We start from the raw sequence: 15,555 nt of genomic DNA on the forward strand, positions 1-15,555 counted from the left end.
CTATTTTGATATTTGTCTTACCTGGAATGACTTTTTTATGATCCTGATGACAGTAACCCTGCTCAGACCAGTTTTAGTAGCAATCTTCCTAGTATACTGATTACAAGAGCTGAGGATAATAATAGGGGCTATTTCAGCTGTAGGAGAGAGTTATAGCAGAGTGGGGCAAGACTGTTAATGAGTAATGCCTCAAATTGATAGATAGTATGCATAGAAGAGTGGTAGAAGTAATTAGAGCAACAGGAGGAAACACCAAGTACTAGAATTATAGAAATTGTGTTGGTCAAACTGAAAGTCAAAAAAGTGTCTCAATGAGTCACCAAATTAAATTAACCATATCTTCACTTGATGATGTAATATTCCCACGCTATAGGAATCAAACCTAAAGCTTAGAGGCAGAGCTTTCCCACACCTCCCTATGGCTTAGTCACATTCTCACACCCTGGCTCATAATAAAGAAACTACATGAAAAGTCACAAATATTGAGACACTTTTTTGAGCCACTGTATGTGCCCTTCATTTTATATGAGGTCCAATGATGTTCTGATGAAGTCTGGAGGACTTCCAGAGGCTAGCTACTCTAGTGGAGTGCTAGAGGACTTCCGGAGGAGCACAGGAAATGTCTGGAGGAGTGCAGGAGAGTTCCCACTGCAAGGTAATACTTCTACAGGAAACAGGATGGAAGGATAGGAGGTCCAAAGGTCCAAAGGTCCAAAGGTCCGGAGAACAGGAGGACAGGAGGCAGGAAGACAGGAGGACAGGAGGGCAGGAGGACAGAGGACAGAAGGACAGGATGTCTGGAGGTACAAAGGACAGGGTGTCCAAAGGGCAGGAGGATAGGATGTCCAAGGGTTAGGAGAACAGGATGTCTGAAGGTACAGAGGGCAGGACATCCAAAGGACAGGAGGATAGGATGTCTGAAGGTATGGAAGGAATAGGGGCTACATTTACAAAGTCTGATGTAGAAACAAACAGAGATAGACTACCCTAAGGTAGAGTCAGAGGGACAGGGATTGGACCTAAGTCCAGAAAGAGGGGAAGTGCTGGAAAGGTGGAGCTCTGGCCTAGGGAATTAATCCCTAGGCCTGATGGATAGGACAGACTTAGGTGGACCAAAGTCCAAGAGAGGATTGGGCAAGTAGAGCAAAGTCTAAGATGATATTCAAACTAAGGAAACTACAGGAGTATCTACAGGGGTTATATACTGGAGAATATCTGGGGGGATCAGTAAGCAAAGGAGCAGGGCTATGTACGAGCATGTGGAAACACATTAGTAAGTAAGATGGAACATAACTAAATGAACTCAGAGATGAAGACTCATACAAGGATCAATAAGCAAGATGGAACAGGAGGTAACTGAAAGCCAGAAAGGCAGAGATGTCTAAATGGGGATAGGTGCAGGATATCGGACAGAGGGTGGGAATAGGTCCAGAGTTAATATCCGGAGGTCCAGAGATCTGGGGATCTGGAAGACAAGGTGGATACAGGACCAGGATATGAGAAGGTGGATAGAGTCCGGAATCCGAGATGAGGTGAAGTCCAGATGTCTTGCTGGATGGAGTGTACATAGGGTGGATGGGACAGGGGGTTATGGTTCAGACTAGCAGTGGAGATCCAATGGTCCAGAGCTCAGGGGTAAATCCAGAGTATAGTCAATCCTGCTGAGGTGTGGAGCACACAGCAGAAGGGGATCTGGGAATGAGTTGGATATGAAGTGGGGTCCAGACATAGGCTCAGAAGGCATGGGAATATGATGGAACATGGGTCCAGATTGTGGGATATGGCGCCCAGACTCAGCCCTATAGGAGAGTTGCTCTCATGTTATTTTTGTAGACCTTGTGCAATCCAATCTGTTTGCTCATACCTGACAACCTCATGCAATTCAACCACTCTGAAGTTCTGTACCACTAGGACCATATACTTAGGCTCTTGAACACCCGACCCACAACCAGTAACTTAGTGCAGTCCTTCTCTCGCTGTCTTACTAGGATGTGAAAGGCAGAAAAGTCACCAAATTCACTATCCTTCTATGGTCAACAGTTCAAACAAATACCAATGGTTGATAACATAGTCATTCGTGGGGGACAAGGTTTTCTGTTGAACTTTTCAAGTGAACACTAGTGACATAAAATGGGCAAAGAAGTGTGGAAATCAATAACTGGCTTGAGGCAGTGCTATGATCTCAAGTAGAGTCAGTAACTGGCATGATGCAGTGCTATGACCTTCAGAATAATATGTTGCAGCTGTATGCAATGACTAGAGCTATAATATATCCCTGTGGATATTTCTTACTTATCTTCAGCAATGCAGATCAAATTCACTAGCAAAATTGTCCCAATATGTGGCCTCAAAACCAACTCTCTGCTGCTCAGGCACTCACTATGAGTATGATGCAGTCCAGAACAGAGTACACCCTTTGATGTAGTCTTAAGTGGCCAAGCTCTTAATATTTGTTGACAGATTGTAGGTCTTATTTGTCTTCCTTAATTGATGAATAATATGTGTGATTCTCCTCACAGAACTTTTCCTGTGTCTAAAAGAGAACTAGAATGAGTACTACTTGTGTAATCAAATATGGCTCAAGTATGTGGCCTCAAATACTTTCTGAATAATGTGTGAAGAATGTGGTAAAAGAATGGAGTAAATAAGCTAATATTTCTCCTAGTTATCACTTATTTGTTCACTTAGATAATAGGGGTAAAGAAACTTGGGGGTGTATGCACTAATCCCCCTTTGATTCCCCTAAACTTTGTCTCACTCTGATTGGATGATTGATACTTGGGAATGAAATTGATTACTTCACAAGAGGGGAAAATGAGCCCTTTATATACTACTATACTAGTGGCTGTGCTATTGATTACTAATGTACTTAAATTAAATTGGAGTCATATTGAGTCATGCTGAGTCAGTATGAATCATTATGAGAAAGGACTATAGAATGCTCTGGAATTTTACAGAATACTTAGTAAGAATGCTTGGCAAAGGCTGTGTTAGCACTGCCTTGTTGTTGTGCTTTACCAATCATCATCTTTCTAATCATAGTATCAATTTGTCAGGTTCCACAGCTTTGGATACATAGATACAAATAAAGTGGCATAAAATGTTGACACATTTATTTCATATACAAGAAAGATAAGTGGCATAATAAGTATTTACATGGACAGCTAAGCCATTTCTTGGTGAAACATGCTTTGAAATGTCCAAATAAAATTAATGTTGTGAGAAAAATTCAAGTGACTTCATAGTTTGAAATGAAGAGTAACATAAATCATAGTAGCATAAATCATAATATGGTCATGACCATGTATGAAACACATTTCATATGTGTCATCGTGCTATCTCTCTTGTGCCCAGCTGCTCTATCAAGTGCAGTTGATTTTGTGTGTGTTATATCTACTGCACCAGTATCTGGCATTCGCTGCACTTGTACATATCCTCTAGTATTCATCTTGCACTTGTGATACTAACACTGGTTGATTTTTGCCTGCACTCATGGTTGATTCTCTGACATAGGAATTCGAAGGTATACATACATCCCACACTCTAGTTTCTTAGGCCACTATAGATTCTAATTCCTTCACTCACTTGCTTCCCTTGCATATATTTGTTCAATAGCAGTCCTCTCAGGCTGATCTACTGACTCATGCCTCTTAGGATAAGTAGTGCTAGTTGCTAACAGCCTAGTACCTATTTCTTCTTCACACTGTGCCAAATAAATGTATGGTGTACATTACATCTCAGGGAGAGGCAGCACTGAGAGATCTGGGAGGTCAGAATCATCGTCTGAGTCTATGTTTGAGAGAGCTCTGTCAGATGATATAAAGGGAGACCATAAGATCCAGAAATGATCAATAAATGCCCAGTGAATGCCTGCCTGCTTGGTAGCATAAGTGCAGATGCCCTCAAGACACTCTATGTCCATCTCAGTATGCCAATGCCCCTGCTCAACCCACCAGTTGGCCTGCCACTCAAAAAACCTGAGAACACATCGCATTTCCTCATGGAGTAGCTCAACCTCCTCAGCCCACCGCATTGCATGAGCTCATGCTTTGCACCATTCCACCCTCACAGCTATAATATATGTTAGTTAATTCTGTGATTCCAAACATTGCAACTCACCTTCATCATCTGTGCCATCCCTGTTACTATCCATGCCAGTCATGGTCCAAATCCATGTCAACTTCCATCTCCCTTGCCTGGGCATGATATCTGGATCAATCAGTGGTCATATATCATTGGGGTGCAGTGACTAAGGCCACCTTGCCACCCCACCTTTCCAAGCTGTTGTGCCAGGGTATTTAATCCATCCCATGCAGTGCATGCAGCTTGTTGTCCAAGGACACATTCCAAGGCATTCTGAGCCCTTGTATTCGCACCCTGCCCATGCACCCACACCTTCTTGTATGTCAGGAGTGATGAATGTATATGTAGACATTGATGGAGCCCTTGTAGTACAGTGGCTCAAAAAACTGTCCACATGTTTTGACATTTTTCACTATCTATGATATTGTGTGAGAATGAACAAATGCCTCAAGGACATGCTTATACCACATTGTAGTATGGCTTCAGGGCTTTCATTTGAGCCCTACACCGTGTGAATCGGTGGAGATATGGTGGAGACATAAGGCTTATAAAATGATGACTCATGTGGACAGCTTTTTGAGTGTATATTAAAACTATATAAATCATTATTTATGACACCACAAAAATCATGCCACTATTATATAAATTATGAAGTGGTGTCATTATGTTATTTTATGACTATATCTAACTATATAAACCAGAATATCTCATATATCATAGTCATAATCACCATGAAAGCCATCTCCTCTGCTCAAAGAGATAATATCCTCTCTCTGTCTTATGCTGGCCTCTCTGCTTGCCAAATTTCCTCTAGAACTGGAGTATGCAAGTCCACTGTGGCCAAGTTTATCAAAGAAAGCCACCCAGACAAGGAAAACTCTTGTGGAGGACGTCCATCCAAGCTTACCTCTACTGACAAAAGGGCTATTATCTAACATATCACTACAGGAAAGGTTGATAATGCTGTCCAAGCCACCCATTATATCAATTCCACCATCACTACCCCTGTCTCTTCACAAACTGTGAGGAATGTTCTCAAGGCAGCTCATCTCAAGGCAGTAACAAAGAAGAAAAAGCCTCTTCTCTCCATCAAACATAGGCAGAGAAGACTAGCTTTTGCCTTAGCTCATCAACACTGGACTGTAGAGGACTGGAAGCATGTTATATGGTCAGATGAGACCAAAATCAATAGGATTGGGTCAGATGGGAAGGTATATGTATGGAAAAAGAAGGGAGATGGCCTAACAGACAGAGAGGTTAATGGGACTGTCAAGTTTGGAAGAGGTTCTTTAATGGTATGGGGCTGTATGGGATGGAATGGTGTGGGAATGCTTGCTGAGGTTGAGGGGAAGATGAATGCTGAGCAGTATGTGGACATTTTAAATGACCACTTGCTGCCTAGCTTGGCAGAATCAGGGATTGATGAAGAAGATATCATTTTCCAACAGGATAATGATCCCAAGCACACATCCAGAAGAGCTAAGGAATGGTTTGAAGAACATAACATCAATGTTCTTGACTGGCCAGCACAGTCTCCTGATGTCAATGTCATTGAACATCTCTGGGGAACACTCAAGAAAAAGCTTCAAGCCTATGAAAACCCCCCTAAAGGAGTATGGGAGCTTTGAGAGAGAGTAGCAGTGGAATGGGGGAAGATCACAGCTGAGGATTGCCAGAAATTAATTGAGAGTATGCCTAGAAGGATAGAGGCAGTAATTAAAGCCAAGGGAGGTCATACAAAATACTAGAATACCTGGTTATTATTGTAAAATACTTGAGTCAAAAAACTGTCTGCGTGAGTCACCATATCTCCACCAATTCCCACGGTGTAGGGCTCAAATGAAAGCCCTGAAGCCATACTACAATGTGGTATAAGCATGTCCTTGAGGCATTTGTTTGTTCTTACACAATATCATAGATAGTGAAAAATGTCAAAACATGCAGACAGTTTTTTGAGCCACTGTAATGTGTCAAATGTTGAACAGGTCAGTAGGCTTGCCTCAGTGTCATCAACATCACAACTATGAGAATACAAGGTGTTTAGTATATCACATTGCTCAGAATTGATGTGGACATACATCACATGGTGTGAAACGTTCACAATATCAATGTTGGTTAAGTGGCTGAAAAGAGCATGGTTGAGTGGTATCTAAATGACAGTAATTGAGACTCACAATAACTTTGGTGGAGTTTGCATGTGTTGTACTGAGGCGGAGGATGAGTCATGATGCAGAGGACTAGATATTTGTGTGTATCAGAGGATTGATATGGAATCAGCATAATTGCTGTGACCAAAAGCTCATTAAACATACCTAGAAATATCTATTGCAGACGCCCCACCAGAGTCCATACACCCTGAATCCACCATTTGGCTGGCCATCTTTTTGGCTTGGTACTTGGCAGCCATTTTGATGCTGATTTCCTCTTTATTCCTGTATACATGGGTCAGTGCCACCTGGCTCAGATATTTGAGCAATGCCAGACCTTCTATAGTATACCCTTCTGTAATGTCAAGCTGCATTTTTCTTTTCCTCAGGTGTGTTGTAGATGAGTGGGCACACCATTGTGTACCATATGTGATGGTAAGTGACAGATAACTTGAGTATAGGTAGTTGGTCAGTAGTGCACCTGATGCAAAGCCAAACACCAGTGCTGGACACAGTATTCATAGGAGATTTTGGTTTAGAATAACTCATCTAACATATAAATGAGGTCATTCTAATAAAATACATGGTATGATACTCCTGTTACATTGTTCTTCTTGCCATCCTTAGTTAACATTCTATAGTCATTCTACTAGAATTCAAGAAACATGCCACAGGACAAAGTATTTATAGGAGATCTTGGTTTACAATAATCCATATGATGTAGAAGCAAACATGCTCTATCTCAGAGCGCAATATTTATTAAATGTTCAACTGTGCAGTTCTTATCAATTTCCTGATACAAGCATTCAGAATGTCAAAATGATTCATATATAGTACATATATCTACAGATCAAGCAAGATTCTAATGCTACTCATTCAACAACTTTGGTGTCCCCATGGTCAATTGCTTCCTCAATCAAACTGATCTCCTGAGCAGCAGAGCCAACTCTGGAATAAGATGAACAGCTCACCCCCATCACATAACTAGATGTCTGTTGCCTGTGATACTAATCAGTAGACACTCTTGAAGTGTTAAGATCGTACTCAAAGGATATGTTAAGAACCATGCTCAAAGGAGAGAGAGACTGACTCAGAGGGGCTTGGCCTCAGCTCGTATGCTGTGCCCCTTACCTGAGTATGTGCCCTTCATTTCAGAGGAAGTCTGATGATGGTCCAATGAAGTCCGGAGGACTTCCGGAGGCTGGCTACTCTGGTGGAGAGTGTGGGAGGACTTCCGGAGGAGCGTGGGAGAGTTCCGGAGGAGCGCAGGAGAGTTCCGGAGGAGCGCAGGAGAGTTCTGGAGGAGTGCAGGAGAGTTCCAGAGGAGCATGGGAGAGTTCCAGAGGAATGCAGGAAATGCTCAGGAGAGTTCCTGCTGCAAGGTAATACTTCTACAGGAAAACAGGATGGAAGGATAGGAGGTCTGGAGGACAGGAGGACAGGATGTCTGGAGATCCGGAGTATGGAGGATGGAACGTCCAAAGGTACAGAGGGCGGAACGTCCAAAGGACAGGATGTCCAGAGGTACAGAAGACAGGAGGTCTGGAGGTCCAGAAGGAATAGGGGCTACATTGGATGAGGTCCAATGTAGAAGCAAACAGAGGTAGACTACCCTAAGGTAGAGTCAGAGGGACAGGAAGTGGACCTAAGTTCAGAAAGAGGGTAAGTGCCGGAAAGGCAAGACTCTGGCCTAGGGAAGCAATCCCTAGACTTGGGACAGAGACATAGGGGACAAATCCGAAGGTCCGGAATTCTGGCCTAGGGAATCCTTCCCTAGGCCTTATGGAAAAGGACGAGACTCAGATGGACTGAAGTCTGGAAGAAGATTGGGCAAGTCTAAGGTGATATTCAGACTGAGGACTCTACTGTAGTTGTACAGGGGTTATATACTAGAGGCTATCTGAGAGGATCAGTAAGCAAAGGAGTAAGGCTATGTACGAGCATGCAGAAACACATTGGTAAGTAAGACGGAACATAAGTAAATGAACTTGGAGATGAAACTAGTACAAGGATCAATCAGCAAGACAGAAAGAGAGATAACCGAGAACCGGAAAGGCAGAGATGCCTAAATGGGGATAGGTGCAGGATCTCAGACGGAGGGTGGGAATAGGTCTGGAGATCTGGGGATCCGGAAGGCAGGGCAGAAACAGGACTGAGATATGTGAGGTGGTGGATGTAGTCCGGAATCTGAGAGGAGGTAAAGTCCAGATGTCTTGCTGGACGGAATGTGCGTAGGGTGGACAGGATAGGGGATCCAGGAATGAGTCAGATATGGGGTCCGGAAACAGGTCCGGAAAGCGTGGGAATATGATAGGATCTATGTCTGGCATATGGGATATGACAGGATAACTGGATCCGAAGGGCTTCGGCCTCAGCTCATGCACTGTGCCCCTTACCTGAGTATTGCCCGCATTCTGTATGACCTCCTGCAGGACAGAGGTTTATGAGGCAGCATCATTGCTGCTGATGTTCAGTTGCATGAACAGTGCCTCTAGAGAATCTAAACCAGCAGTTATAATAGGCTAAATAACAAAAAAATTGACACATTACCACCAGAAGGACCAACAGTGGATATTGCAGGCACCTGGCTATTAGTGCTGGAGAAGGTTGCTGTTGAGTGGGTCACAACATTAGAAGAGTCAGAATAACCAAGGGAAAATTTATGCACTGCTGTTAGACACTGCAGGTAATTGACTACTAGTGCCGGAGGGGGCCATTGTTGAGTACATCATGATATTGAGCATTACAAACTTGCAACTCACCTGCAGTATTATATGTAGTACACATAGCTACACTTGCATGTTCCTTGTGCATCAGGTTACATAATCTGCAGAGTATGAGATCCAACAAGTATGACTGTTTAGGTCACTGCCAGCACCCTTCAGCGTGCCAAGTACTTTACTTCTGACAACCTTCCTCAGAGATTCACCACTATAGGACTCAATAACCTCAAGCTGCCAAACAGAGCTGTGCTTCTGACAACCTTCTTGGCTATTCACCACTCAGTGATTCACTACTATAATTAACACCCCCAAGCAGTGACAAGGTGCATAGAGAACTATAGCTATCATGTTTATAACCATTAACAATGCGCCCTCCACTGCAGTATACTCAAAGATCACAAACATTCATGAGCATGATGCTGCTTTCCCTGCTGCTGCCTGAGCACTGGCTGATGAATGTTTTCTCCATTGTTACTTGGGGGTATATTATAACATCCCAGCATGTAGCAAGCAACCTTCTTGGAAGCCACCTTTCTACTGTGTCACCCATGGCTGTGTAGTAGGTGTTTTACCCCACTGGTGAGTACTCTACTTGTTAGATGGATTATATATATATATCTACTCTGGGGAGGATGCTCTAAATGCTGTTCTCAGCATTCCCAATTTCAAGTATGAGGAAATTGACTCTATCACTGTTGGTGAGGCAAAGGTCAGGGAGGCAATTGAGAAAGGCGAGGTCAAAATTGTATGTAGCAACTACTAGGCAACTTTCACTATAGCTATGATACATCCCAAAGTCATTGTATTTTGTCAAGAACAATTTATCTAACTTTATCACTGCACAACACTCCCTTGTGAGCAGTACTGCTTACATAATGGTTGCTTCATTCCTGTTTGTTGATTGTTTGTCTCTAAAATAAGCACAACAGCATACAGTCTAGAGTCTAGACTACTACACCTAACAGCCACCCTGACAGATGGATCCAAATCTTCCTGAGGGTCTACAACCATCTCTGTCTCATCCTAGTCAAGAAATACAAGTCAGGAAGTCTACAATTACATTCAGGCAGGCCAACAGCCATAACAAATGCAAATGCCTAAATTCATATATTCTGGCAACTACTGGCAGCTCTCAACCTTCTGTCTACTGTATGGCTGTAACATTCTCCTCACACCATGAAGGTGGAATAACTACCTCCTGCCAGCATATTCTGTGTACATCACAATCTGGCTCTCACCCTGAATCTGACGGACAAGTTTCTGAAGGCATCAGTTATGATGATACCAACTTTGGGTACATGGATGGGCATGAAGATACAATTGATGACTTGGATGCCCTAGTCACATCAAAGCAAAAATGCACTGTAGCTGTAAATACTCTTCTGGTTCATAATTTTACTTACTGATTTTATTTTCAGGATAACCCCCTTCTAGTGTGGTTAAGCAATCACAATGAGTATCTGGCTGAAATGCTTCGGATGGATGGCAGAGGGGACTTTACTTCAGATACCTGCTGCAAATGCACCTCTGCTCCCACTCTGTTCCATTGCAATGACTGTCGCAACATGCAGCTATACTGCAGAGACTGCACTGTCTGCAATCATTTGCAGAGCCCCACTCATTGCATCAAGGTTTGTCTGTATTCATTTTGAGTGCTTGAAAGTCAAGAGTTGATTTACTTTAGAAGTGGACAGGGTCATTCTTCATGGCTACATCACTCAAGAAGCTCAGTCTGAGGATCCAGCTGGGGCACATGATTGGCAAAACCTGTATCCTACCCTGCAAGTCATTCAATGACAACTTCCTACTCATCAATACAAATGGAATCCACAAGATTGCAATTGACTTTTGTGCCTGTGAGACATCCCAGACTCACACAAAACAACTCTTACACTTGGGATGGTTCCCCTCAACAACTGTGGATCCAAGGACAGCAGTGATGTTCTGACTACTGCATCACTACCATATTTTGTCTTTTGAGTCCAAGGCATCTGCATATGAATTTTATCACTCACTGGTCTGTATTATGGACAATGTTGGTTTAATTAAGAAGGTTGGTGTTTGGCTGGATTCATCTTACAAGGACTAATCTACATCTAATTTAGGATCGCTATGAATCGTTCATGTGCATGGTTCATGATGTAGAGAATGAGATTCCTCTAGGCATATATTGCCCATATTATAACTCATGACAATTGGTACAGCACACAACTCACTAGCTATGACTTTCCAGTGAAACACGCCAGAGGCGCGACACTTTCCCGCACTATGCGACGCATTCCCACACATGCACTTAGCGTGCTCTTCCCATGCTCAGTCACACATTGTTGTGCAGTGTCCCAGCACATCCATCCATTGTCCAACCAGTCCCCTGGTGCGTCCCTTTTCATTTATTCTCATATTTAGCATCGTACCATATCTTATTTCATTATGGACCCTTTATTTACATCATTTACATACTTAGAGTGCTCCCTATTCACTTCCAAGCCCTGGGAGCGCACCTAGGCACAGCTTACCTGTGGCCTAGAAAGTTTTTCATACACCTACCACCACCACAGAGACACCAACAACCACCATCATGTCACTTAGTCTCTAGAGTGAGAATCTATTATCTTCAGCCAGCATGCATTAGTCATTGCCCTAGTTCTCAGTTAGAATCTACTATCATCAGTCACCACTCAGCAGCCTCAGTTTATGTCTTCATGCCATCTTTCAGTCTTTGCACATCCGCACACCACACGTGCTCTATTCCCACACTTTGCGCACCTACATGCTCAACATTCCCGCGCACATGCTTTCAGCATGCTTCACCAGAGTTGATCTGGCATCACCCAGTGGATCTTGCTTTCTTTGCTTCCCTTAAGGATTGAACATATTGCTCAGCGCATTTTGACCAACATTTAGAGAGTCAGTAGGCCTTCCTCTCACCCCAGAGTGAGAGTCCTTCTTTCTTTCTTTTGCTCTGCAAGCCTAGCAGAGCTGTTGAACCTTCAGCAAGTGGTGACACCTGAAAATGTTGAAATGTTTTGGTCGTGGTCATGACCCTGTCGGTGTGAGCAGTACCCAAGAGGGTGAATGTGTTGTGCTCTGTCTGGCTTGCCCACAGCCTGGCAAGAATCTGCCCCCCAACTGGAAAGAAGCACCAAAATCTAAACAGTAAGTCTCTTATCATTTTCAAACATAAAGCAATGCACTAATCACATATAGATGCTCTATTCATTGTTTGTGGCTATCAACACCAATTTTCAATTGAAAAGACAAGATGTATCCAGTGATGAAGCAGACCCAAGTCTTTCAAAGGGATGGTCATACTTTGTTGAAGAGAAGTTCAAGTCCCATCTCAAGGAGCATTTGTCTGAAACACAGGAGGTATGTAACTGTCTGGTCTGAGATGTTGCTAACAGTACCTTCACAGAAAAGTTCCTGCTCAAACCATAATGCCATGAATATGGCAGAGACAAAGCTATTGCAGGGTCTTGCAGCTACTGGAGTCGGGACGGTTGATTGCATGCAGCACAACTTCAAGCGCCCAAATGGCGTTGGGGACCCACAAAAAAGGGAAAAGTATGTGTGTCCCTATCATTAATAAAGCTGCTTTGACTAATTCAATTTGTAGGTACATTAACATGGACTACCTGTTTTTCTCCACACTTTGCAACAACTGTCACAATGTTCTGAACATGTTGTATGATAGTGTGCCAATGGCACAAGAATCTACAGAGTCGCATGGAGTCACTACCTGAGTCACACCATCTATCCTATTTACACATTTTCATTTGGTTCTTCATCCCCAAGTTTCACCTTCCAGCACATATCAAGAAGTGTCAAACAATGTTCTCTTTCAACTTCATGTGTTTCATGGGTCATATGGATGGGGAGGCACCCAAGCATGGTTGGTCTAACATAAATCTGGTCGCTTCAAGCACAAAGGCAATGGGACCTGGCTGTCATAGAGACACATTGGATAATCATTTTGGGGATTGGAATTGGAAAAAGGTCATTGGTCTAGGTATGTGATTCACGCTCACTCATTGTTTTTGTTTGGTTAATGTCATATCTGCATATCCAGATCTCAGATCTGATCCTTATCTCATCTCAGATCTGATCCATATCTTATCCCCCTCCAACATCTCATCATCCAATCTGTCCACTCATCTGGTCTGGTCCACAATTCATCTGAGTCCACAACCAGCACTCGTCTCCTTTCAGTAATCCCCTAAACTCCAGTATTTCGATTATCTGTATATCCATCCTGCTCCCTGATCAGTTACCTATGCTTCATTTCCATTTCATTATTTGTGATCCATTTCTACTTACCAATAGACTATCCATATGCTTCATACATAGCCTCGGACCCTGCTGATTGACCATTCCGTTAGATACCTATAGTATATAACCTCCTGTAAATCTCTGTAACACCTCAGTTCAAATATCATCTTAGTTCTACTCATTCCTGTCCTCCAGACTTGAGTATCTCTACTCTCATCACCCTCCAAGACTTAGGATTGATTCCTATAGTCTATCCATATCCACCTCTGTCTTCAACAGTCCATTACTGTTAGTTTCTAGTCTGGACTTGTCCGGATTAGCCCTATGATACTTATCCTGCATCTGGAAGTCATCTGGATCCACTATGCTACTTGTCCAACCTTCCAGATGCATTAGTTTTACCCTTCTGAAATAAGGGGCAATACTCAGGTAAGGGACATAGTGCATGAGCTGAGGCTGAAGCCCTTTGGATCTGTTAGCCTTTGAGTACAACCTTTACAGTTAATAATTATGGGTTCAGGTGCACATCTCATCCATAAGATGCAGGAAGCTGTCATTGAGAAGGATGATCATGAGGCTGCATTCCAGGAGTTCAATACTGTGATTTCCTCCAACCACAGGTCAGCATGGACAGCCAAGATGGAGAAATGGAAGGAAAATCCCAATGATGCATCAGTCACTAACCCCCTTGAGTCCAAGTCAATCCATAAGCTTTATTTCACTATTCAAATTATATCTACTGAAGTATCTATTATCTAGAAATTATGCAAGCCGCAGTGCATCTGAAACTTGCGGAAATGGAAGCTGAAGAACTCGCTTGCAGGATTGATCTATCACTGCACCCCAACATCTCACAAAGTGTGCTTATCACATCAGGATTAGACCTGGAAGAGGAACAGTAAGTGGCTATACCTAAATGCTACCAAGGGAAAGACAACTAACTCCTGGGACAGATGTTGTGTGAGAGCTGTATCTGAAGCAATGGGTCTCCATGTTTCTGATATACAGAAAGGCACTCTCACACAGATGAGGAATGTCCTGCATTGTAAGATCGAAACTTGGAGAAGTGCATAGGTTCTGTACATACCTGCCATACAGATTCTTGCTACTACCATCATTTCCGACTCTCTTCAGCCATTTGAGAACACTGAAGATATCTGCCTGTGATTGCCATCTAATCTGGAATGCAAACCATGTGACCCCCAACTTCAAGCTTATGAATGGGATTTGTGGTATGCCCAGGCCCACAATGCGCTTGAAGAGCTTCAACAGTGCCTTTGTGTGCACTGCTCGATGCTCACATTCAAGCAGGAGTGGGTTCATGGTCAAGGCTCCAACACTTGTGCTCAGAATGCACTGGCTCATGTGCATGCGCAGCAAGTGGCATGTATGAAGAGATACAGGGTTGCATGGGGGGTGCTGAAGACCCTGGCACCTCTCTTGAAGAAGGTGGGATGGTGAGGATGGCTGCAAGACCTGAAGGATGAAGACGTGAAACCTTTGGTGGACCCTTTCAGTACCAAGACTGAAGGCCACTGCTGCCTGACATGGATCTGGATGATGATGGGTATATATACAGGTTGCAATGGAGGTGACATGGATGGTTAGTTTTTGTTTGATTTCATAAGCTTTTACTGATAACAGTTTTTGAATCTTCTACTAGGTATTCATGTGGAATGGTGTAAGTCCAGGGCAAGAGCATTGTACTGGGCAGAGGAGGTAGAATTGTTACAGGAGGAGATGCGAAGGGTCCTACAGTTTTTTGACTGGCAAGCTAACTGGTGGGACAAGCAGCAGGACCAGATCATCTGTGAGACAGTAGCTCAATGTAAGGGCTTGGTAGCATATACTCACAAGCAGGGACACATCCAATGGCAGCTTGCATCACACTTTAGAGCACTATAGACCCCCTACCTTCCCCAGCTATCCCCTGTGACCCCGAGCCTTGTATCAACCAACATACCATCAGTGGACAACATGCAATTCCCCAACCTCATGCTACCTGCTTCATGTGCCTAGTGTAGTCAGCCTTATGTACTGTAATTAATCTTCTATCGTGCCTAGCGCTTCATTGCAATGAACTGTCTTGAGATTTTAGTTGCCAAGGAATAAAAATATGTAGTTGCCAAAGGAACAAGAATATAATTGCCAGAATATATACAGGGACAGCTAGTGTACAGTGAGGGGTGCTACTAGGGAGGCAGCTCTGATGGTTAGCACATTGTAATGCATTATAGACAGGCTAATGAGCATTGTTAATGCAATACAGTTGTGTGGTAAGTACCAGATATAATGCATTATGCCTACAGGGACTTGTGCACCCTGAGCTGGAG

At 43.3% G+C, this 15,555-nt stretch overlaps 2 protein-coding genes across 2 annotated transcripts; one reads left to right on the forward strand and one right to left on the reverse strand.

Annotated features, from left to right (window-relative positions):
• Nucleotides 1-3,865: 3,865 nt before the first annotated feature.
• Nucleotides 3,866-4,042, reverse strand: BJ212DRAFT_1232236 (uncharacterized protein; the record flags this gene model as incomplete). The annotated part of the gene is made up of 1 exon (XM_041329506.1): nt 3,866-4,042. A coding segment is annotated over one exon (177 nt), but the record flags the coding sequence as incomplete, so codon positions are not given.
• A 6,062-nt stretch (nt 4,043-10,104) lies between these two features.
• On the forward strand, nt 10,105-15,127 carry BJ212DRAFT_1448064 (uncharacterized protein; the record flags this gene model as incomplete). The annotated part of the gene is made up of 15 exons (XM_041338489.1): nt 10,105-10,323; nt 10,372-10,584; nt 10,638-10,889; nt 10,935-11,006; nt 11,059-11,094; nt 12,161-12,322; nt 12,369-12,517; nt 12,570-12,648; nt 12,674-12,962; nt 13,743-13,920; nt 13,968-14,120; nt 14,176-14,288; nt 14,436-14,671; nt 14,705-14,789; nt 14,886-15,127. The coding sequence occupies 15 exons, from the start codon at nt 10,105-10,107 to the stop codon at nt 15,125-15,127; spliced, it is 2,478 nt and encodes an 825-aa protein (XP_041190909.1).
• Between the last annotated feature and the right edge of the window lie 428 nt (nt 15,128-15,555).

Source organism: Suillus subaureus (assembly GCF_016647635.1).
Source record: "Suillus subaureus strain MN1 chromosome Unknown BJ212scaffold_25, whole genome shotgun sequence".
Lineage (NCBI taxonomy): Eukaryota > Fungi > Basidiomycota > Agaricomycetes > Boletales > Suillaceae > Suillus > Suillus subaureus.